At 49.4% G+C, this 24,313-nt stretch overlaps 1 protein-coding gene across 2 annotated transcripts in view; it reads right to left on the reverse strand.

The window, feature by feature from the left end:
* The window catches only part of Kazn (kazrin, periplakin interacting protein), a 998,054-nt gene that overhangs the window by 137,868 nt on the left and 835,873 nt on the right, over positions 1-24,313 (reverse strand). Inside the window, exon 1 of one of the 2 annotated variants that reach the window (XM_051172202.1) lies at positions 2,284-2,504. The exons of the other annotated variant lie outside the window; for it this stretch is intronic. Within the exon in view, the coding sequence (XP_051028159.1) occupies positions 2,284-2,491 (208 nt within the window). The 5' untranslated portion in view covers positions 2,492-2,504. Of the gene's footprint in view, positions 1-2,283; positions 2,505-24,313 lie in introns of those variants that run through there. 2 annotated transcript variants of the gene reach the window in all.

The raw sequence follows: 24,313 nt of genomic DNA on the forward strand, positions 1-24,313 counted from the left end.
CACAGAGTCAACAGCCGTACCTGCACCCAGCCATCTTCCACACGTTTACCTAATAACAGCATCCACAGCCACAACACACTGGCCTAAGCTCCCTGAAGTGTTCTTACAGATGGGGCAAAAGACATCATGACACACCACACACAGGTCAAAAGGGCAGAGACAGACAGACAGCAGCATTCCAACCTAATGGGAAACTGAGTCCCTAGGGTAGTGACAGGTGGTTCAGTAAGTATGCCAGGTGTGAAACAGCCAGGACTAACATGTATTATGCAGCTGCTGTGACATAGGCCAGGTGCTCTCTCACTTGTTCTCTCGCCTTTCTTCTAAAAAAAAAAAATATATATATATATATATATACACACACACACACACACACACACACACACACACACATATATATGAATGAACATGGGAAGGAGAGCATACACATGCCATAGCTCACATGTAGAGGTCAGAAGACAACTCTCTCCTTCCTCCACCAGGTGGGTTCCTTGGGGAATGGAACCCAAGTTGTTAGGCTTGGCAGCAAGTGCCATTTCCCACTTAGCCATCTTGCCTGCCCGCCTTCTCTTTTATACTGGAGCTCAAATCTGGATCCTCAATACCATGGCCAAGGGATCTACCACTGAGCTGTACTATGCTTTTTGAGGCAGGGTCTCACTGAAGCTGCCCAGGGTGGCCTTGACCTTATTTTGTAGCGCAGGTAGTCCTTGAACTCAACATCCTTCTGAGTACGTGGAATGACAGGTATGTGCCACTTTGCCGGGTTTATATGCAGCAGCTTTTAAAAGATCACACATCCTTAGTGGGTACCAATTTCCACTGTGGGTAAACTGAGTCTCAAAGAGTCGACACAGGTTGCTTAACCTGTGTGCTGCTGTGCATCAGCTGGCTCCTCATCAAAGGAAAGAATTACTTGGCAGGTGTTCTGTGGGTTCCCCTAGCCCAGGAGCTCCCTCGTACCTGCATGCTAAGCTTTGCAGTGCAACAGACAGAATCTGAGGTCCGAAGCCAAGCCTGGTGGCCAGTGCCTGTAATTCTAGCATGGCAGAAGATCTGGAGTTCAAGGTAGGCCTGGGCTACATACCAAGACCCCGCCTTAGACAAAAACTGAACCGCCAGCACCAAGGTTTAAAATCTTAGTAAGTGAGAAATCTTAATAAGTGGCTCAACCTCTGGCTTTTTCTGTACCTATCCGCATGGATAGAAGACAGTTTCACTCCCAAGTAGGGTTTCAGGACACTGCACGAAAATTACTGCCACACAGTAAGGTGTTCAATAATTTAAACACAAACAAACAAACTCTTCCATTGTTCCTGGAAAAGTGTTCAGAAGTCAAACTAAAGGATGATAGGCTCTTCTTGGAAAAGGCTTAGCAGACTTCCATCTAAATTGTTTCCCCTCAGAGTCAGGAGGACCCAGGCTTCCTGGCCCCCTACCCCATGACTTAACTTCGGGGCGGGTGGAGGGAGACAGCTGAGACGGGAATGGGCGCACCCACTGGCGCATTTTAACACGGAACCACAGCACTCTACTTGGGGTGAGTCGGCCAAGTACACGCAATTAGATCTCAGTACTTGAGTTTCCCACCGCTGCAATTTCCTCTGGAGTTTAAGTGTATGCGAACGTAGCAACACCTCTGTTCCGCTTGAGCAAACGCGAGTGGCGTGGCAAAAGCAAAGGGGCGTTTTCTCCCCCGAGTTTACGGCTACCAGATGGGTTACAAGCACAGTACAGGAGGTCGCCCCAACTTTGCACACTTGCTCCGGGTCTTGCCAGGTGCCCTGGAGGCATCTGGCTTGCAAGACCCTGACAAACACGGAATTAAACTCTCTCTGTTTAGTGCTTTAGGGAGCTCCAGTGAGGGAGCCAGATAGCCCAAAGAACCCAGCTCCTAAGCTGAAGAACTCACAAGGGGCCATCCCAACTTTGCACCGGGCTAGCCCCTTTCCCACGCTCTGAGTGCAGTCTTCAGGCGCCATGGTATCACAGGACCCTGACAGGCATGATCCTGACCTTTTCTCCCTGCAGTCCTCTTGAGGTTCTAGAATGGGGGAGGGGCGCTGCCTGAGAGTCCAGAGACTCAAGCTCCTAAACTGAAGAACTCTTCTAGTCCAGGGCGCCTCCCGGACGCACCCTCCCGGCGCTTGGGGACACAACTTTGCCACCAGCAGCTCCAAGGTCCGGGCCCCTAGCGCCTCCATGCGCCCGGCCTCGGCCCCGCGGACTCCCGGACTCCGGGGCCTGCAGCCTTGCCACCCTCTCGACCCCGAGAGCACCTACCCAACTGGCTGCCATAGCCATCTGCTGCATCGCGGACTGTCCCAGCTCGCTGCTGTTCTCGAGGCCCAGCAGCGTCCTCGCATAGCTCGCATGCTCCGGGCTCCGGGACGCGCGCCGGCCCCGTGTCCCGCCCGCAGGACGGAGCCGGCTGGCCGTGTGCGGCAAGCTGGCGAACGCGCTCCCACGAGCCCGAGTCGGCCGCCCGCATCCCGTGTGCCCGGGACGCGAGGCCCCACGGCGGCGCGCAGGGCTCCGACGGCGGACGCCCAGCTCACAGCCCGCGGAGCCGCCGCCGCATCGGGCCGCCCACGCGCGCCCGGCCAGCGATCTCTCAGTCCCGCCGGACGCTAGGCAGTCCGCTGCCGCCGCACCGTAGGAATCCGGCGCGATCCTCTCACGTGGGAACAACTCCAGATCCTGGGGCTCCTCCTCCCGTTCCTTCCGGGCTGGAGAGGTACCCTCTGGCCACACCCCGGACACGCCCTTCACCCTCACACCACGCCCTCCATCGACCACGCCCACACTCGCTCCTCCTTGGCGCCTATTCCCCCACCACCACCGGTGCGTCTGGCCCCAGGCCACTTCTAGTCCCGCCCCTCTCCGCTCCTCCGCCCCTCACACCCCCCCACCCCCAGCCCTTCCTAGAGAAATCCAAAAAGCAAAAGGTAGATGGCGGTGTCCCAGGGATCCAGAGTCACAATACTCAAGCTGGAGTGTGCCAGAAAAAAAGGCTGCAGACCTATGCCTGGCCCTCCAGTATGTAGGTTGGTGAAGTGATGTCCTAGTCTTAGGGGACAGAGGTTTACTAGGCTAGGCAGGCTCAGGATGAGATGGTACTTTGGAAGGTGTGCGAGTCTGCACCCACCATTGGAGTGGCCTGGAGTGGGTGTTCCAGGGGCTGGCCAAGCGCCTGTAAAGCGCCTTTGCAGCTGGGAGACCCCTTTGATCTGAGATTACAATGCTCTTTAGAGGGACTAATTATTTCCCCACAGCCCCAGGAGCCAGGCCTGTCTTCCCCCCTGCTGTAGACTGCAGGGAGCCAAACTGCACAGCCAGGTGAAGAGTTCACAAGCTTACCACCATTGCCACCCCTTCTCAGCAACATGGACCCCAAGCCAGGCTCTCAGAGACAAGCTGTGACTCTTCCTGTCCCAGCCTGAGAGCTGTGAGTCTCTAGGCCACTCGCAAATGACTATCCAACAAGCTGTGGGAACAAGAATCCTTGCCTCCAACTCTGAGACCTTTCACAGTCACTCTCTTGAGCATGGGGGAGAAACTCTGCCTCTCCCCAACCACAGTGGCTTGGCTACTACCAGCTTCCATTCCCTTCCCCCTAGGAAACTGGCCCAGTTGGGGAGTCTACAATGGTGCCAAGACACTCCTCCCATCCCTAACTCTGAGCCCTGATCACCATGGAGGGCACAGGGCATGCCAAGAACTGCTGTTGGTGTCCCCAACGGTACAAGAAAACTGCCCATGGCTTAAACACCCAGCCAGCCCTTCCTGATGGACCCGACACCAAGCCACCCTCTCTGCCTTTGTTAGAATGAGAAGCTGAGAAGAGGCGAGCTTTCTCTGAACCCCCAAAGGTGGAGAAGCTGGGAACACCCTTTCTAGGCCCAAGATGCTGGAGAAATCTCATCTTGGAGACACCTTCAGTGGGGGGCGGAGGGGCGTGGGGGAGGTACGGGATTGAGAGGGTAGGCACAAGAGGAAGAGAAGACAGGGCGAAACATGAATGCAGGAAGTGCTGAGGGAGGGTTCATCAGGGCATCCAGGCTGTGTCCTTTTGACTTGACCTCCACTTACACCCTGGTTAGTTTCGATTGTCAATCAGATTCAACCTAGAGTGGGGAGGGAGGAACCTCGGCTGAAGAACTGCCTGGTTCATATTGACCTGTGCCCCTCTCTGTAGGCTATTGTTTTGATCAATAACCTAGGTAGAAGGGCCCAGTGCATTCATTATGGGTGGTACCAGCTGTAGGCAGAGAGTCCTAGGCTGTAGAAGAAAACCAGCTGAGCACAAGGGACCCAGTGAGGAAGCTAGCTAACTGTGTTCCCCTGTGGTTCTTGCATTGAATGCTTGCCCTGACTCCCTTCAGTGATGGACTGTGACCTGAAAGTATAAGCTGAAATAAACCCTTCCCCCCAACCCCTCCCCCCTCCCCTCTAATACCCCACCCCCCAATTGCTTCTGGTCGTGGTGTTTATTAGAGCAACAGTAAGCAAACTAGAATACCTTGTCTATTAAATGTTTTGCAAAAGCTGGACATAATGGTTCAGCAAGCCAAGGCAGGAAGTTGAGGCCAACCTGGGCAGCAGAGTGAGTTCCCCCAGCTAGCCTAAGCTACAGTATCAAACTCTAGGAAAACAGCAACAAGAAAACTACTTAGAATTTCACTTCCACAAAGAAACACTTTCCTTAAGGTTACTAAAGTACAGTGACTCCTCCTCCCCCTTCTCTCTTTCTCGCTCTTAAAAAAAAAAATTATTTATTTATTTTTATGTAGAAGAGTACTCTATCTGCATGTACACCTCCATGCCAGAAGAGGGCATCAGATCCCATTATAGATGATGGTGAGTCCCCACGTGGTTGCTGGGAATTGAACTCAGGACCTTTGTGAGAGCAGACAGTACTCTTAACCACTGAGCCATCTCTCCAGCCCCTCCTACACCTTTTATTTCCCCACTTCCTGTTTGTTTTCTTTTTCTTTTCCTCTTTTTTTTTTTTTTTTTTTTTTAATGCAGTACCTCATTATGCTGCCCTAACTACCCTAGAACTCACTGTGTCACGGAGGGTGACCTACTAGACCGTGCAGGGACAGTGGTCAGTCCCTGTGGAAGACGCCACAGACTTAATGCAGAGGAATATGGCCACTGTCTCCAGGCACTCTTCCTAGTTTGACATGTTGATAATATTTTGTTGCGGTTGTTTCGTTTTGTTTTTGTTTTTTAAGACAAGATTTCTCTGTGTAGCCATGGCTGTCCTGGAACTCTTTGTAGACCAGGCTGGCCTCAAACTCACAGAGATCTGCCTGCCTCTGCCTCCCAGAGTGCTGGGGTTAAAGGCGTGCGCCGCTGCCACCACCTGGCCCACCATTTTTTAAAACTTAAGAACAAGGAGCTAGAGAGATGACTCAGCAGTTAAGGACACTGGCTTCTAGTGCAGAGGACCCAGGTTTAGTCCTAGGGCCCACATGGCACCTCACAAACATTTGTAATTCTAGTTCCATGGGATTTAAGGCATCCTTCTGACCTCAATGAGCACCGGGCACCCATGTGATGCACAGATATACATGCAAGTAAAACACTCATATACATAAAATAAATAAATCTTAAAAACAAAAAAGCAGCAACCAGCAGCCTTAAGAATAAGAAAGAACTGGGCGTGGTGGCACACGCCTGTAATCCCAACACTTGGGAGGCAGAGGCAGGTGGATCACTGTGAGTTTGAGGCCAGCCTGGTCTACAAAGTGAGTCCAGGACACAGCCAGGGCTACATAGAGAAACCCTGTCTTTAAAAAAAAAAAAAAAAGAAAGAAAGAAAGAAAGAAAGAATAAGAAGAAAAAGAGGAAGAATAACAAAGTGTGTCTAGATGTTTCCGTGTTGCCCATTGGCCACCAGTGCTTTCTCCAGGACAACCTCGAAGAAGCTTACACAAACTTCCCAGTGACATTTCAATCACCCTGGCTGTTCACAAGGTCACAGCCCTGGGGAATTTCCACTGCTCTGCTTACTCAGCATAGTTAGGCCCTGGCTCAGTGTGTGTGTGTGTGTGTGTGTGTGTGTGTGTGCCCTATAGATCAGAATAACACATGAAAAATGTGTTCAGTTCTCTTCCTCTAGTTTTCTGGGGGTTCCTAGGATGCCTGGGCTCTGCCCCCCCCCCCCAGTCTCCTGCTCATAGTTTTCCTTGAAGGCAGTATCCTGCTAACCAAGGCTAAGCTATGGAATTCACCAGAACACTATCTGCTAGCTGCTTCCTTCAGGAATGTTCTGGGAAACACTGGGCCCACATTCCTGAGCACGAGTCTGTGGTTTCTTTCATAGGGAGCAACCACAGTCCCTGCCATGCCCTAGATGGCCACCCAGGGCCCAGATGACCTTTCTGTTCAAATCTACAACATCTGGGAGCCTTGTACTGATAACTCATATCCGAGCAGCCTAGAGAGGCAGCACACAAAGGAACACAGCAAAGTGGCCTCAGTGGACACAGCAGAGCTGGCCGTTGGGGGTTCCAAGTGTGAAAACACAAGGGGTCTTGTGCTGCAAAAGGCCTCGTGCTGGGAGATTCAGTGCTTTGATGATGTTTCACATTTTTAAATGTTTTGATGTGTATGTGTGGTTCATATGTGTGCATTTATGTGTATGGGTGCTGAGGAGTATCTCAGGTGCCACTCTTCAGGCTCTGCTCACTGTGTATGTATGTATGTATGTATGTATGTATGTATGTATGTATGTATGTATTTTCTTTTTGAAACAGCTCTCTTCCTTTCCTAGAGCTCACCAAGCGGGTTAGGCAAGTTGGCAGGCTGCTCAGCCCCATAATCAACCTATTTCTCCTTCCCCTTTGCAAGTGTGATTTTCTAGGTCTGAGGGCAACATGAGACCCATAATTTGAAAACAATAATAACAACAACAATAAACAAACAAACAAATAAATATTGAGCTGGATAAAATTCTTATAAAATCCTGAGTTGGATCCTCCCTGGGAACCAATGTTTAAAGGAAAAAAAAAAAATCCAGCCAGGCAGTGGTGGCACATACCTTTAATTGCAGCACTCAGGAGGCAGAGAAAGGTGGAAGGTGGATCTCTGATCTCTGTGAGTTTGAGAAAGTGCTCCAGGACAGCAAAAGCTCCCCGGAGAAACCTTGTCTCAAAAAACCCAACAAAACAAAACAAAACAAACACCCCCCCCCCAACCCAATAACAACAACAACAAAACCCAGGCACAAAGCACACCTGTAATCCTGGGACAGCCAAGGCTACACAGAGAAACTCTAGAAAGGCAGTTGGAGTTGGTGGGTTCCTATCAGCCCCTGTGTAGACTTGTTTCACAGTTGGAATCACAGTCCAGCCAGTGGGTGGGGATTGCTCTGGTCTGGGCTCTGAGGCCAGATGGTATCCCCTAACCCTGACCTCAGACTGACAGGGAGCCACCAAGCAAAAAACAACAGAGCCTGGGGACACAGGGGTCAGTGCAGTTCTCTGCACTGCGCCTCCTCATACATTAGATTACAGGAGGGCGCTACAAGACAGATTGGCTTTTAAAGGGACAAACCCAGCAGTGTCTTATTTGAACACTGTGTTGCCAGCTGCACAGTTGGAGCTCATGGGAGATTTCTGGGCACTTTTTCTTGATTATGCTTCTTTAATAACATTTTCAGCAGAGCTCTTACTATTTTTCATTAAAAAAAAAAAGTGTTGTGTTTTTGTTTTGTTTTGTTTGAGACAGTGTCTTTCTAGTTCTAGCTGTCCTGGAACTCACTATGAAGATCATGCTGGCCTCGAACTCACAGAGATCCTCCTGCCTCTGCCTCTCGAGTGTTGGGATTAAAGGCGTGTGCTACCATATCTGCCACACAAAAAAGTATTAATTTTTATTGTATGTGTGATGTATGTGGTGTGTGTGTGTGTGTGTGTGTGTGTGTGTGTGTGTGTGTGCCTGCCTGTGTGCACAGGATGTGTGTGGAGGTCAGAGGACAACTTTATAACTTTGAGAAGTTGGTTTTCTCCTTCCACCTGATGTGGCTTCTAAGGCTAGAGCTCAAGTCATCATGCACAGCAAGTTCTATCTCACCAACCTCTTTTATTTACTGACAGGGTGTCGGTGTCACGTAGCTCAGGCTCGCCTCAGATTTATGATGTACCCAAGGATGACCTTGAACTCCTGATCTTCCTGCTTCTGCCTCCCAAACGCTGGGATCACACACTTGTTCTTATGTGGTACTGGGGCTGAACCCAGAAAGTCATGAGAGTGCGAATTGTGCTTCTCCCAAGAGTGTAGCTTTCACACACACACACACACACACACACACACACACACACACACACACACATCCATGTTCACTCCCTCCCAGCAATACTTCCATGGAAGCTGGGGACAGGCCAGCTGCAGTGCTGGTACTCTGGCTGCTGTGTGACCAGGGATACATGGCTCTCTATTTCCTGAGCAAGCAGAGTATTAGCTTAGAGGGTGTGTTATAGGTTCTAGCTAGCCCACTACTTTGTTTGTTTGTTTTTAAGAAGATGGGGTCTTGTGTAGGCTAGGCTGGCTTCACACTTGCTACCTAGCTGAGACTGGCTCAAACTCCTTCTCCTCCTCATACTTGTTGGGATTACAAGTATAAGCTACATGTCTATCTTTTTTTCCTCCCTATACTCTGTTTTTTTATCCTTTCACTTGGAGGTGTGTGTGTGTGTGTGTGTGTGTGTGTGTGTGTGTGTGTGTGTGTGTGTTCCAGGATGGCCAAGGATACACAGAGAAACCCTGTCTTGAAAAATAAAAATAAATAAAATAAAATAAAATAAATACATTAGTATCAGCATTATTCTCCTCCTGCTGTGTAACAAGTCACCTCAGAAATTTGAGAGAGGTGTACAGAAGAGCACCGTAGTTCTAAATCACATATGTGTTGCAGCAATGTGCCTGCTGGGGCTACTGTCAGCTCAAGGCTCATCTGGAACGCACATGCTTCTTGGCTCCTCCTGGAGGAATCCCGGGAGCCTCAACTTGCAGGATGGCAGCTCATGTCCCATAGAGGGCTCTGAAAAAGAGCAAATGCCAGTGTGCCCTAGCGGAAGCTCACCCTGGAAACGGTACCCACCACCGTACACCACTAGGACTCTCATGCCTTGGGTTAGACTAATGAGAGAGTTGGTACAGCGAAGTGGGAATCGTGAAGACTTGGGAAGCTTCCCCCCTTCGAAAGCAGCGGCAGCATTTCTGGAGACAAACGCAGCACGTTTCCTGTCTGGCTCTGATGCTCATAATCAGGCCAAAGATGTCAGCCTTGGAGCTGTGGTGTCCCTGACTGTGTGATGCTTGTGGAAACTGCTGGCCGGGCTGAGCTGAGACTGCTGGGAAATGAACTGGTTGTCAATCTCTGAGCTGCATCTGGCCCGGTGAAACCTCAGCCCCTGGAGGGAAGGACATTTCTTAGGACGCCAAGTAACAAGCCATTGCTCCTGAGATACACAAGCCCCCTCCCCCCTGCATCTGACATCTCCTCAGGACTCCAGAGAGATGCCAATGCCCGTTGGTGAGCTCTAGGCTGCCTCTGTGGCTGAGGCCACAGGTGGGGACAATGTTGAGCCCCTCTCTGTTCCTTGGTCTCCCCAGCAGGACTCTGAGGCACAGGTGCAGCAGGAAGGATTAGACAGGATTTTCTCTCAGCCCTGCTCAGACCGGGTTCTCTCAGTGGGTGAAGGATTTGACCCAAACTCCCCTTCACCATCTGCCCTTCCAGGCTGGAGTCTTTTGTGAGTCTGTCACAGACTCACCATGCCCTTTGACAGTCTTCTTAGGATCCCAGATGCCCTGGCTATGGTCTTGTTCCTTCTATGGACCACAAAGAGTCTGTCTAAAGGCTGAAGGCTGAGCCCCATCTCTAGGAGGCACAGGGCATTAAAGCATTTCCCAGGACATAGCTGGCCTCTGTGTTGTGCTGTTGGGATGTCTTGTTCTGGGACAGGGTCTCACTCTGCTTTGTTGTTGTTGTTGTTGAGTTTTTGAGACAATGTTTCTCTGTGGAGCCTTGGCTGTCCTGGACTTGCTTTGTAGATCAGGCTGGCCTTGCACACACAGAGATCCGTCTGCCTCTGCCTCCCAAGTGCGGGGACTATAGGCATGTGCCACCGTGCTGGACACTGACTATGCTCTTTTTAAAAAATATTTTCATTGGTTTGTGTATGTGTGTATGTGTGTGTGTGTTGTGCCTGTGGATACGTGTGTGGGCTTGTAAGTGTCAAAGGTCAACTTGTAGGATCTAGATTCAACTCAGGTTGCTGTCAGGAGTGGTGGTGCACAATTTCACTTGCCGAGCCTCACTAAATTTTTTGAAAGCCTCCTGCCTTCCCCTTTCAAGGGCTACAGCCACAGATTCACAGATAGGCACAACCACACCCTACTCCAAGCTCCATTCTTTTGGAAGCAGGGTCTCATGTCCAGGCTGGCTTTGAACTCACTATGTTGCCAATAACGGCCTTGAAATCATAATCTTGCCTCCATTTCCTCCCTCAAGATAGTCTTTTTATTGTTGTAGTTGTTGTTTTGCCTTTCAGTTTTATTTTTATATTTCGGAGACAAGGTCTTCTTTTATAACTCTGACTAGCCTGGGACTCCCTATGTAGGACAAGCTGACCTTGAACTCCCAATTGGCAGGACCCCACCTCTCAAATGCTGACTGCCGGCTGCGCCACCATGCCCAGTTCCGTTCCGAGACGGATTCTTTCTGTGATGTCAGGATGAATCCCTTTCTTTCTTTCCTTTTTAAAAAAAATTGTATATGAATGCTTTATCTGCAGAAGAGGGCATCAGATCCCATTAGAGATGGTTTTGAGCCACCATGTGGCTTCTGGGAATTGAGCTGAGGACCTCTGGAAGAGCAGGTGGCGCTCTTAACCACTGAGCCATCTCTCCCGCCCAATGAATTCATTTTTTAAAAAAATATTTTTTATTCAATTTTTTAATTTATGTGCATTGGTGTGAGGGTGTCAGTTCTTGGAGGTACAGTTGTGAGCTGCCATGTGGGTGCTGGGAATTGAACCTGGGACCTTTGGAAGAACAGACAGTGCTCTTAACCACTAAGCCAACTCTCCAGCTCAATGAATCCATTTCTAATCGGGACTTCCCGTTATTCTTCTTCTCTGAAGTTGAAAAGATGGCTGCTTTTCAGAACAAAACCTCGGCGCTAGGGTCAAGCCTGAGGTCTCACAAATGCTAAGCAAGCCCTCTGCTGAGTTACAGCACACAGCCTCAACTCTTGCAAGAGGCGCTCTCAGTTGTCTGCCACCCTTGACTCGTGGCTGCCCCCAGTGGCCACAAGGAGAACTGCATCCCTCTTTTGGAAAGCCCTGTATGGTGGGGGTTGGTCCGGGGAGGGGCCCCCCTCATTGTTCATTAGCAAGGCACACAAAGGGCAAGTGTCCAAGAAGAGATAGTAGGCATTGGGCCCGATGAGAAGGCTTAGTAGCTGATGTGCTTGCTGCATAAAGACCAGAGCACCCCCACATAAAAAGCCAGGTGTGGTAGTGTAGTCCCAGTACCGAAAGGCAGACAGGAAGATGCCTGGGCCTTGCTGACCAGTCAGTCTTGCAGAATCAATGAACTCCAGTTCTGTGAGAAAGCATGTCTGAAAAACGTATGACCCAAGAGCTATCAAATGGGCACGCACCCTGCACCTGCACACATGTATACACACAGAAACACACACACACATAAAGATACCAGTTAGTATGCGTAGAGTATCTCCACATCTGTGCCAGCTTCTACTGGGCACATATTATGTGAATGCCATCGCTTCACCAGTGGACAAATGCGATCATCATTGTTAAAGATGACCAATAATATTAGATGAGACACCTCATACATATCTGCAGGCTTTAGCCCCTAGCCTAAATATATAATATTTATTACCAATGAGGAATAATAAGGTGCAGGGGAGTTAAGCAAGCTCCCCTTGGACACACATGTAGGAAAAAAGTGGACACAGGACTCAGATCCAGGCAGTTCTATCTCCACAGCCTGTTCAGAGAACCATTCTCTCACTCACCATAGTTAGTCCAGTGAGGGCGATAGATACAGAGGCATGAAGGAATGTGGCTGGGATCACTCAACTTCTAAAGTGAGACGGGTGTCTTCAGTCACTCATGGACCCAACAGCAAATGTCATCTCAGGGCCAGACCCTGGCCTAGGCAGTGGAGGTGAGTCATCGTGAGGCCACGCTCCCATTCTGCCATTGTAACGCCTGCTCCTCAGGATACACAGCTTAGAAAGTCAAAATGCTTAGAGCTTTGCAGGGAGGGGCCAGCCCAGGATCTCAGAGACCTTCCCCAGGCTGGAGGGGAGCATGCAATTTTAATAGTGGCCACTGGAGGCAGAAGAAGGCCAAACACAGCCAGCTGCACCAGAGAGGGTTTCCTGGGTCCCTGGGTCCCCTAGGGACTATGGCACCTGGTACAGAGGTATGCATATTCCTAGCTCTGATATGAGAGGCAGTTCTACAGAGAACAACCCTCACTTGAGAGCTGCACTTCTCTCCTGCATTTAATCTGTTGCTTTTAGGCCTCTGGGGTATGTTTGTGTGGTATGGTGGGGTGGGAGCAGAGGTAACCATGGAGATGAGAGAGGAAGAGAGAGGCCTCCGCAGAGCTCACCTCTTCAAGGTCCTAGCATCTTCCAGAAGCACCAGGCTGGGGACCAAGCATCTAGCACAGACAGGGCCTAACCAAACCGCAGCAAGGCGCATGAAGCCACAGGAACCCAGGACAGGTCCCAGAACCACTGGTGTCTTCTGCTGAGTTCTCAGCACTCCCGAGCTTGATTCTGTTGGCCCTGCTCTTCTCTCCTACTGAACTTCTTGGTATAGAATTTATAGTTCACCTCTTTGCCAATGTCACTCTGTCACCGTGACTTGCAGGAATATGAAAAGTAAAAGACACACGACTATGTGGTGAGGTAAGCGTGAAGCGGAGTCCCATGCTTAGGAAGAACCGTAAGTTCAAGGCCATTTTGGGGCTACCCAGAGGGCTTCAGGGACAGGTAGGAGACAGCTAGACTTTCAGTATGGCATCTGCTCTTGTCCCTGACTTTCCAGTAGAGTTGGGTGTCTGCTCACTCTCCTGGGCCTGTTTCTTTCTTTCTTTAAAAAATATTTTATTTAATTTTAAATTTATGTGTATTGGTGTGAGGGTGTCAGATCTTGGAGTTACAGACAGTTATGAGCTGCCATGTGGGTGCTGGGAATTGAACCCAGGTCCTTTGGAAGAGCAGGTAGTGCTCTTAACCACTGAGCCACCTCTCCAGCCCTAGGCCTGTTTCTTAACATGAGCACAGAGGTCAGAATACCTGTGTATCCGGCACGAATGCTGCACGAGGAGGAAAAAGGATCATGGGTGGGACAGCCCGTGCCACTGTAGAGGGCTAGCCACATGGACAGTACCAGAATCACCTTCCATCATTGCGGTCTGCCCTCCATACCTGTCCTTAACCAGATCCCAGTGTATCCGACACTCCTGGTCCAATTGGATGTGAAGCCCGTGGGCATGAGGGCTGGGAATGGAGCGTAAGTTGGTAAGTACTTGCCTAGCATGTAGCAGGCCCTGGCTCCAGTCTGTGTACCACATACCAACGGGCACAGTGATGTATGCTTGTAATCCTAGCACTTGGGAGATGGAGGTTGGTCAAGGAACCAGAACTCCAAGATCATCCTTGGCTATGTGATCCTATCTTAAAATAAATAAAATAAAATAAAATAAAAAGAAGGAAAACAGAAAAGAAAGAAAGAAATAGCTAGAGCTATGGAGAGGACTGTGATCATAGCTGCTGAGACGTGGGTGCTTACATGCTGGGCCGGAGCTGAGCGAAGGCTACCCAGTACTAGCACAGGAAATAAGATGGTCCCTAAGAAGAGCGGGCCAGTCAAGATTCTGTCCGCAATGTGTTTCCAGGGGATGTTTGCCTGCCTGTGCTTTAAAGCCAAATTGTCCTCTCTCTTAGAAACATTCAGCTCCCCCAGTGGCTCTGAAACAGAGCAAGAGCAGCCTGTGTCTTCTGTGGGAAAAATCGCCCAGCTCCATGCAAATAGTAATTAAACACCCCAACCCTGAGGAATGGTTTAGCTGTTCAGAGACAAAGCCGTGTGGCTAAGAAGAGATCGGAAGCTCAGAGAGAATTAGACACTTGGGGGTGGGGGTGGGCACACAGCAAATCTAGGACCCAGGGAGACTGGGACTGAGGCACTTACCTGAGCCAACCATGCTGTTGCCAAGAAGGAGAAACACCAACCTCTTGCACACCTGGACATCCTGAAGGAAGAACTGAGGAGGTGGGGTCTAGAAGCCTCCATCGACAAAGCTGTGAGTCTAATGGAGCTGAGGACTACCTATTGGTCCTGGAGGAAGACCTTCCTGTGCTGTGCCTATGCCCCCCCCACCTGCCCCCAGTGGGTAGACCACAGCTGAAAAGCCAGACAAGGTCACATTTCCAGAGGCTGTGGTCTCCTGGTCACATAACATCCCTTCCTCCACAGTGACAAATTTTCTGTATTCAGAGTCCAAGCTGGGGGCCCTCCTCATCAGGAGGCCACCTGCCTGGACTCCGGGGAGGCCTGTCTGCACACGCCTGCGCCTCTTTCTGTGTAATTAGGGGCTGTGCATGCCTGCCACCCACCCACGGATACTCGGGCACATCAGCTCCGGCGGCTTCTCCAGTGCTCAAGGCGAGCACATCCCGCCCCCATCACCTCTGCCCATGAAGATGACACTTTGAAATGTCGGGCTCTGACAACTGCGGAGGCCCCAGAAAGGGCAGGAAGGAGCCAGGCTCCACATCTACCGGCCCCCAAAAGGTTCATCCTGAAAGCTGGCCCATCATTCTGCTCTCTGGACAGAGGAAAGGAGTTATAGGTTTTCAGGGCTGGAGACTGACCTGGTCCCTGGTCCCAGTGGGGCTAATTAGAATGTGTTCTAAATTCTTTTCCCCTGAATTGTCCTCTGTCTATGGAACCAGTTTAGGGAGGCAGATTTGTTAAACAGATACATAGGAAGCGCTGATGTCCCCCCCCCCCCCCCAGCTGAAGTTTCTCCATCAAACAAGCAAGCATGTGTTCGGTTTGGTGCAGTGTAAGCAAAGCTGCATTCTTTTGGTTTAGAGATGTGACCTTTAGAAATGGATGGTTCCTGCCACACCTGGGGGCCCAACTGATTTGGGGGAGAGTATGCAGCTGGATGGTGGGTCAGATCCTAGCCCCTGTCGATGGAAGGTAGGGGCCAGTCTTAACGGAACCCTCTGTTCCCAGGGCCTAATACAGCGTCTACCTCCAAAGTGCTTCGATTGCTGATGTGCACCGTCATGGCCAACACTCATTCCTCGGTATTCCCTCTTCCCACTCGCGGCTTCGGGAGCCCTGGATAGCCCGTGTTAGGTCCCTTTTACAGCACCAGCCTGTCCCCCTTCTTAGCTAAGAAAATCATTTTATGTCCTGATACGACACACGAGTTTTACTCTCGGCTGTCCGCATGGACCTCTACCCCCACGTTTCCTATAACCCCCAATTTCCCCATGAGAGGGCGCTGTTGGCTGTGATGCTTTGTTTGATTTTTTTTTTTTTTTCTAGACAGGGTTTCTTTGTGTAGTCTTGGCTATCCTGGACTCACTTTGTAGACCAGGCTGGCCTCGAGCTCACAGCGATCCGCCTGCCTCTGCCTCCCGAGTGCTGGGAGGTGCCTCCCGTGCGCCACCACGCCCGGCTGGATGCTTTGTTTGAATGGGAAGTGTCCCAAACAGTGTGGGGCATCTAAGCACTTGGTCCCCAGTTGGTGGCGCTGTTTGGGGAGGTTTAGCTGGGGCAGCTTTGCTGGAGGAAGCTTAACTCACTCTACTTCCGTTTCCTCTCTCCCGCTACATGACCATGGTTGGGATGTGAGCTCTGGGCCTCCATGCACCAACCACCATGCTGCTCGCTGCCGTGCCTCCCTGTCGTGAGGGACTCTTATCCATCTGGAACCGTAAGTGCAAATCAACTCTTTTTTTTTTTTTTCCTACAAATTGTTCTGGTCCTGGCATTTTGTCGCAGTAACACAAAGTAACTAGTAAGCGGGCACTATATCCATTGCAAGCCAGGTAAATTGAGGACAAGTGACGGGAGCGGAAGTGGCAAACCAGTGACCCACAAAACCCAGATCTACTAGTTACTGTGTTTTCTTTTCCTAGTACAGCACTTGGGATGGCTATTTCGGTTGTTAGCCCCAGCCTACCTTCGGCGACTCAGCACCAACAACCACATTATGCTGCCAAACGTGACGCGAGTATGCGTGAAAAAAATCCCCAACATCACAGGCCGCTGTCTATGTCTGTCTGTCTGTCTCTCTCGCTCTGTCGGTCCCTCACTCTATTCTTCCATCTGTCTCTCACTCTCTATTCCTCTGTCTGTCTGTCTCTTGCTCTCTGTCTCTGTCCCTCCCTCCAATACATCTTTTGCGTGAGATCTGTTGTATGACTTCGGCAGCATTCCTAATCTCTGATCTGCCAAGGTCTTCAGCCACAAAAAACCCTTACGCTGAGTTGTTAATTTGACTACATCTGGAACTAACTTAAAACCTAAGGTGCTGGGTACAGCCTTGAGGGATTTTTCTTGACTGAATCACTGGAGGTGGGAAGATCCGTTTTAAATATAGGCCACACCTATATTTAAAGACTAGGCTAGGCTGGCCTAGAACTCACAGTGATATGCCGCCTCTCCTTCCCTGAGTGCTGGGATTAAAGGTTTGCGTCACCATGCCCAGCGACCTGAACATTTTTTATTTAATTTTATGTGTGTGTGTGTGTGTGTGTGTGTGTGTGTGTGTGTGTGTGTTTACAGGTACCTGTGTGGGTACAGATGCCTGAGGCCAGAAGAGGGCGCCAGATCCCTGAAGCTGAAGTTACAGGCAGCAAGTGCTCTTAACCACTGAGCCATTTTTCAGGCCCATGGAGGTGGGCATTATAAACACTATTTTTAACTACCACTTTTAATAAACGGGACTTTGCTAAAAGTCCTATGCCAATTCTAGTGGTTTTATTGCTTGTACGCACGTGTATGTACGTACACACAACCCTTCATGGCTGTGTGTGTGCATGTACATCTGTGGAGGTCAGAGGCAACCCCAGGAGTCAACTCTTCCTCATCACCACGTGGGGCAATCTCACATGGGGCAAACTCAGGCTGTCAGGCTTGGTGGGAAACAACCGTTAACCGAGCCACCCTGCTGCCCTAGCCAACATTTTTAAAATTAAAGTAGTTTATACATTGAGGTGAGGTGGCATATGCTTTTTAACCCCAACACTTAGGAGGCAGAGGCAGGTGGATTTATGGGAGTCCAAAGCCAGCCTGGTCTAGGTCTATATGGAGTTCCAGACCAACCGGTCTACACAGTAAGACCCTGCCTAAAAAATAATCTTATAGTCAATATTCATATTATTATTATTATTATTATTTAGCTTTTTACTCCTTAGTTTGGAAGAAAGCTCAGGAAATCTTGTGACATTGAACTTCATTGCATTCTGTGTGGTCACAATGAGCCCTGATGCCCCCTCTTGTCACCTCACTCATGAGATAAAGTCAGTTCTTATCTTGGGCATGTCTATCTGGCCTCTGTCTACATGTCCATCTTCATTCTTGGAAGACCTTGGTACAGCAGAGTAAAACACTAGATTTGGAGTTTGGATTGTGAGCTTTATTCTGTTGTCAGGTGACCTGGGGCAGAATGCCTGCTCTCCCTGGTCCTCAACTTCTCCAACCATACAATTAAGGGGCTGGGTGTGGTTGAGTTGGTGGGGGCTGGCCTACCTCACAGGAAACCCTGGGTTTACACCTCAGCACCTTATGAATTAGGAAGAGTTAAAGTTAGTTAAAGTTGGGGGCGGGGTGGTCATCTTATATCCTGGAAAATACGCACTTGTCCAAGGTCACTCAGCAAGCCAATGCCAGAACTAGGCAAGAACACAGGATTCTAGACTTCCTTCCTCTGGTACCACCCATACTCCTTCTCCCTTGGGAATCTACATCCCTCTGGCTTCATCATCCTGTACTTCAAAAGGGGCCTGGGGTGGCCCATGTGGGCAGGGCCCACCACAGAGTGAGGCCAGGGAAGATAGCTTGCTTGCTTGCTCACGGTTCCTAAGATGCCTGGGCTGTGCAGCAGGCTGCAGAGGGCATGAGCTGCCTAGGTTTCCATGGTGGAAGCTGAGCCAGAGGGCAGATTTCAGAACTGGAAGCTGGCAGCCCACACTTGACTCAGAAACATATTTTGTTTTTCCTGCAATTAAGAAAAATGATTCTCATTAGGCACCAACAGTTAAGAAACTGGGAGGTTTTGCAGAAAAGACTGGATTTCTGATTTTGCTTGAAAAAGAAGACAAGATCTGGTAAAACACACACAAAACAAAAAACAAAACAAAACAAAAAAAAAGCAAAACAAAACTGGATCACAGTTTGTACTTGGAGAGGCCTGGGAGGGGGTGGGCATGCAGGGTTCTGGGTCTTTGGGGTGGGGAGGAGACCCCATATTCACATTTGGGAATAGTGGACTCTCCTTTACCATCCTGCTTGGTAAAACCACCTGGCCTCTCTTTTTCTGGCCATCCTGAGGAATTCCACGCATAACTAGTTCTCAACCAGGGAACAGTTCTCTTCTCTGGAGGATCTTGGCAATGGAAGCATTTTGGCTGAATAACAGGAGGAGGGTGCTATTGGCATCTTGTGGGTGAGTCAGGGATGTTCCTAAACATTATATGTAGAATGGTCTTCGAGACAAGGAATTATCAGGCCTTCAATGTCAGGAGTGCTGTTGCCAAGAATTTCTGGGCTGAACCAGCAGCCAGCAAGAAAAGGATGTCGAGAGGGTGGTGGAGAGGCCGAAGAGAACTCAGGCCAGAGGAAAACCTAGATGGCCCCTGCAGCTCCAATGCCTTTCTGTAATTGCAAAGGACCTAAAGTATCCATTGCATGGGACTCTTAGCAGGGCTAATGTCACGATAGCTTTCTGCCATTGAAGGTCAGTCATGAACATTAGACGGAGGCAGAGGGGCCAATCACGGGAGTCACAGGACTGGCTATAGTCCCTGTGGAGTATCCCTGTGAAGCCAGGGCTGATGGCCTGGACTGTCCCAGCAAACACAAGGATCGTGAATTTACTACATACCGATCACATACAGAGCTCTGTGTTTTTTAAAAAAGATTTATTATTATTACAGATACAGTGCTCTGCCTACATGTACCCCTACAAGCCAGAAGAGGGCATCAGATCACATTATAGATGTTGTGAGCCACCATGTGGTGGCTGGGAGTTGAACTCAGGTCCTCTGGAAGAGCAGACAGTGCTCTTAACCTCTGAGCCATCTCTCCAGCCCGAGCTCTGTGTTTTTAAGGTAAGAGATTGTGGTGATGGGCCAAACATGGCCCAGGCCCTCTGGACACTCACGAGGTGGGCAGCTGAGGATAGGGGGTACACTTTGGCATGAGAGGGGCCTTGCCCTTTGGTAGAGCATCACTGAGTCTCCAGAGAACAAATGCCGACTGGCTGTGGCTTTCAAAGGTGTCATCGAAACCAGGTAAAGTAGAGACCTGAACATTTGAGTACTAGAACAGGCCATCTCTCTGACACATACACGGAAGAGATGTCATCTGGCAGGTGGGAGGGATGTCGGATGTGGGAAGTGGAGAGACGGGCTGCTGCAGGAAAGGGTTGTGGGAGCAGCTTAAGGGGTCCCCAGTTCAGGCCCCACGGAGGACCCTTGCTCAAGGCAGTCTTTGAGAAGTCATCTCGATTCCCAGGGTCTCGATTTCCATTGTGCTCCCTAGGGCTACGCACAGTGCTAAGTACTGCCTGCCTCATCCAAAGTGCCTAGCGCCAGAGGCATTTGGGAATCTGGATACCCCCACCCCCATTCTGTGAGATTTGCCTAAATATAATAAGATATCTTGGGGGATGGGATCTAAGGTAAAGCACAAAAGCAATTTGTATTTCCTGTATGTCTTTGACACATAACCTAAGGCAAGTTCACATATTTGAGTAAAGCCGGAACTTTCCACTACGATGTTATGCGCAGCACGTTCCATATTTTAGAGTGTGATTGCACCTGTAATCTCAGGAGGCTTGAGAGTCACACACAGGGAGTCTGGGGTCAGGCTGGAGAACTCCCTTATTGCAAAAGCCAAAATAAGCCAGGCACAGCAGGTAGGTCCCTGTGGGTTTGAAACCAGCCTGGCCTACATAGTGAGTTCCAGGCTAGTTAGGGCTACACAGTGAGAGCCTGCATCAACAGAGAAACAAAAATAAAAGCACCCTGCAAAACAAACACACAAAAGGCAGAAGGTCTACAGTAATAGAGCACTTGCCCAGCATGGGGGAGGCCCTGCGTCCCAATCCCACTGCAAAATGAGATTTCAATTTTGGACGTTCTGGAACTTTATATTTCAGATTAAGGATGCCTCATGCTTAACCCATACAACAAGTAGGGCTTACCAAGTGCCAAGACACTAAGTTACATGTGATGTAACCATCATGGAACCGGAAGAAAGTCCACACTTTGCTCTCTCCACTGCATAAAAGAAGGAACTAGGGGCTGACGAGATGGCTCAGTGGGTAAAGGCGCTTACTGCCAAGTCTGATGACTTAAATTCTTTCCCTGGGACCCACATGGTCGAAGGAGAGAACCAAGGTGTCCTCAGACACACACACACACACACACACACACACACTCTCTCTCTCTCTCTCTCTCTGTCTGTCTCTCTCTCTCTCTCTCACACACACACACACCCCACAGGAAAAATTAGAAAACTAATAAAGGAAGAAATGTAGAGATGTGTAGGGAAATGATCTGGAACCTTTCTAAGGATACGCTGGTGAGTCAGGAAGACAGGATCTGGCAGGTGACCAGCTTCCTCCACTAGCGAGTGTTTATCTTCCTGCCTCTCTAGAACCAGCTGACGCCCTTAAAAATAAGCTCAATAGTAGTTGGGCACTGTAATGCAGTTGTAATCTCAGCCCTTGGGAGGAAGGGGTGGAGGGCAAAGGGTCAGGAGACCAAGGTCATCCTTGCTGACGTAGTAAGCTTGAGGCAGGCTTAGACTGTTCGAGAGACTATCTCAAACAGGAAAACCAAATCGAGCAAATGACCAAAGCCCAACTTGTTTTGAGTTAGGATCCTCTAGAACTCTGAGCCAGATAAACCTTTTATAAGTTACTTGCCATGGGTATTTTGTCATAGCAATACAAAGCTAATTAGCAAACACAACGCGTTACACACTTTCATCTTATAGGATGAAAAGCAAATTGAAAAGACTATATAATGACTAACAACGTGAGGATACACCCTCTGGGTTCCCAGACACAGGATGTCTCAATTCTGAGGCTAACTGTGCTTCGGTACACAGCATTCACCCTTCTTGCTGCTGCCAGCCAAATCAAGGAACAGAACCAGCAACTTAAGTGTCCTTAGGACACTAAGGGATAGATAGATAGATAGATAGATAGATAGATAGATAGATAGATAGATAGAAAGAACACAAAACAACAAAACCCAGAAACACACCATGTCAATTATCAACTTGTGTACTCTTCCCACCCAAATCCATGGGGTAGTTATCAGCAAGCTGACTCCATGTGGTATATCATTTTCTTGAAATACTTGCATTGAATCTTTGACTTGTTTTTTAAAAGTGACATTTCATTTTATTCTTATTTATGTGGTATTTATGTGTGTCTCTGTGAGGGTAGGAGCGCATGTGAGTACAGGTACCCCCGGAGACCAGAAGGGGGAGCTGCATTCCTTGGAGCTGGAGTTACAGGTGGTTGTGAGAAGTCTGACACCAGTACTGGGAACCAAACTGCAGGAGCAGGGTCCTCTGCAAGAGCAGCAAACAATCTTAACCACCAAGTATCTCTCCAGCTTCCAACTCCTTATCAGATGGTTAGCAAACCCTGAGAGGATGTGCCAGGTGCAGACCCTGGGTGGAGTGGGGCTCTCTTCCAACTCAGGACATGGGAACTTGGTCCCCTCTGCAGGTAGTGGCCAGACAAACCAGAGAAATTTTATACCTAAGATGTTCTTAGTCCAGGTGAGTGACAAACCCTAGCACACACAACACACTGGTCTGTTTTTTTCCCCCCGAAATAGGGTTTCTCTCTGTAGCTGTGGCTGTCCTGGACTCACTTTGTAGACCAGGCTGGCCTGGAACTCACAGAGATCTGCCTACCTCTGCCTCCTGAGTGCTGGGGTTAAAGGCTTGCACCATCACCGCTCAGCTACACTGGCCTGTTGATACCACTATCCTTAGTGTGAGCAAGAGGGCTCCCGTGTGCCCTACAAATCCTTGACCACATGTTGCCCATGGGTATTACCTGCTTGATGTGGCAGCATTGCAGTCCCCCCACTTAAAACTGACCATTTAGGAAGCACTTGCCACAGACCAGGTTTTCATGAGCTCTCATCTCTGTCCTACAGCCTACATACTGTCCTGCCTCTGAAGACCATTTCATGCATGAGGACAATCGAGGCACATGGGGCTGAACTCAGATCTTCTGAGCCTCCTGCCTCCACTACTCAAGTTGGGACCACAGGTGTGCACCACCATACGTAACTTACACAACGCCTGAGATAAAGCCTCCTGCAAGCTAGGTAAGTGTCCTTCCAACTGAGCTGTATCCCCAGCCAGGCTCAATGCTCTACAGCAACAAAAAACTAAATAAAAATAAAGTAGTAGTAGTAGTAGTAGTAATAATAATAATAATAATAATAATAATAATAATAATAATAATAATAATAATAATAATTTCAATGCTCTACAGCAACAAAAACTAAATAAAAATAAAGTAGTAGGCCGGGCGTGGTGGCACACGCCTTTAATCCCAGCACTCGGGAGGCAGAGGCAGGTGGATCGCTGTGAGTTCGAGGCCAGCCTGGTCTACAAAGTGAGTCCAGGACGGCCAAGACTACACAGAGAAACCCTGTCTCGAAAAATCAAAAAAAAAAAAAAAAAAAAAAAAGTAGTAGTAGTAATAATAACAACAACAACAACCACCCAGAACTTGCACTGTATAGAGTGTGCCCGCCCACCTGACCATACCTGCAGCTATGGGACGCTCTGGTGCCTCTCCCTGCTCCCCCCCCCACCTCCCCACCACCTCAGCTCACAGCTTTGTGCGGTGATTCGGCTCAATGCGCATGGGCTTAATGACACCATTTTCCAAAATGGCTGGAAAGCTGGTAAAAAAAGGACCTGTATTTTTTTTTTTTCCTATCTCTAGCTGCATATTAGCTCCCCCTTGGGAATAACATGGGAGATAAAAAAAAAAAAAAAAATTGTGGTTCTCAGGACTGGAGAATTTCTGGTCTATAAAGGCTTATGTCCATCAAAGCATGTCCTAAGTCCTCCCCAACTCCCAGGCCCCTGTGGAAGTTGTGTTTCCCAATGTAGCGTGTGCCAGCTGTCTGCACAGGCCTGCCAGGTGCTTCTTGCTCCCTAATGTGTCCCTAATGTGCCTGGTGGGCCACTGGTTGTATGGGGGTCATCTTTGTCACTGAGAAGCATCTTTCCACTGCTGGAGACGCTTGTGGCACTTTGCGGAGAGGCATCCAGAGCGCCTGGGTACATGTTCTGATAACTGGCCATGTGTTTCTGATTTTTTTTTTTAATTTTAATTTTTTTTTATTCTTGTTACATCTCAATGTTTATGTGTTTCTGATTTTCTCATGCATGCCAGCACGAGGGTTTCAACCTCTGGGAAGAAGGCTGAGGCGGCCCTATGCGAACTCTAGAGAAAGGCAGCTGGGTGGCCATTAATTTAACTGCTTTTCTATCTTGACTTTAGAGGCTGGGCAGCTAGGGAGTTCTCCCAGGATGCCTAGTGTTAGGAAACAATGTGGCTATGCCCACTAGACACTAGCGGGTCATGCTGGACTGACATCCTCAGTCCAATGGCTTCCAATGCTGCTGACCCTTGGCCTTGGCCACTGTCATCTCTCACCTGAATTACTGTGCCACACTCCTGTTGCCCCCCCCCTTCCTGCCTTTTCCACAACTTCTCCACACAGCCATAACAACCACACCCACAAGTCCCTTACCTTACCTAGTAGCTTCCTGTGTCTTCCCACTGCACTTGGGATGAAGGGTGAACAGCCATCAGGCACTCCTGAGGCGGTTGACTGAAGGTTCACTGACTGACTTCTTCCAGTAGGAAGGTGTGTGTTCCCCAAGGGCAAGGCCATCTCTGCCTTGTCTTTGCTGTATCCAAGAGGATGGTGCAGTGTGGCCAAGGGGTCTTC

The sequence above is a fragment of the Acomys russatus genome, chromosome 29 (genome assembly GCF_903995435.1).
Source record: "Acomys russatus chromosome 29, mAcoRus1.1, whole genome shotgun sequence".
In the NCBI taxonomy this organism is placed as follows: Eukaryota; Metazoa; Chordata; class Mammalia; order Rodentia; family Muridae; genus Acomys; species Acomys russatus.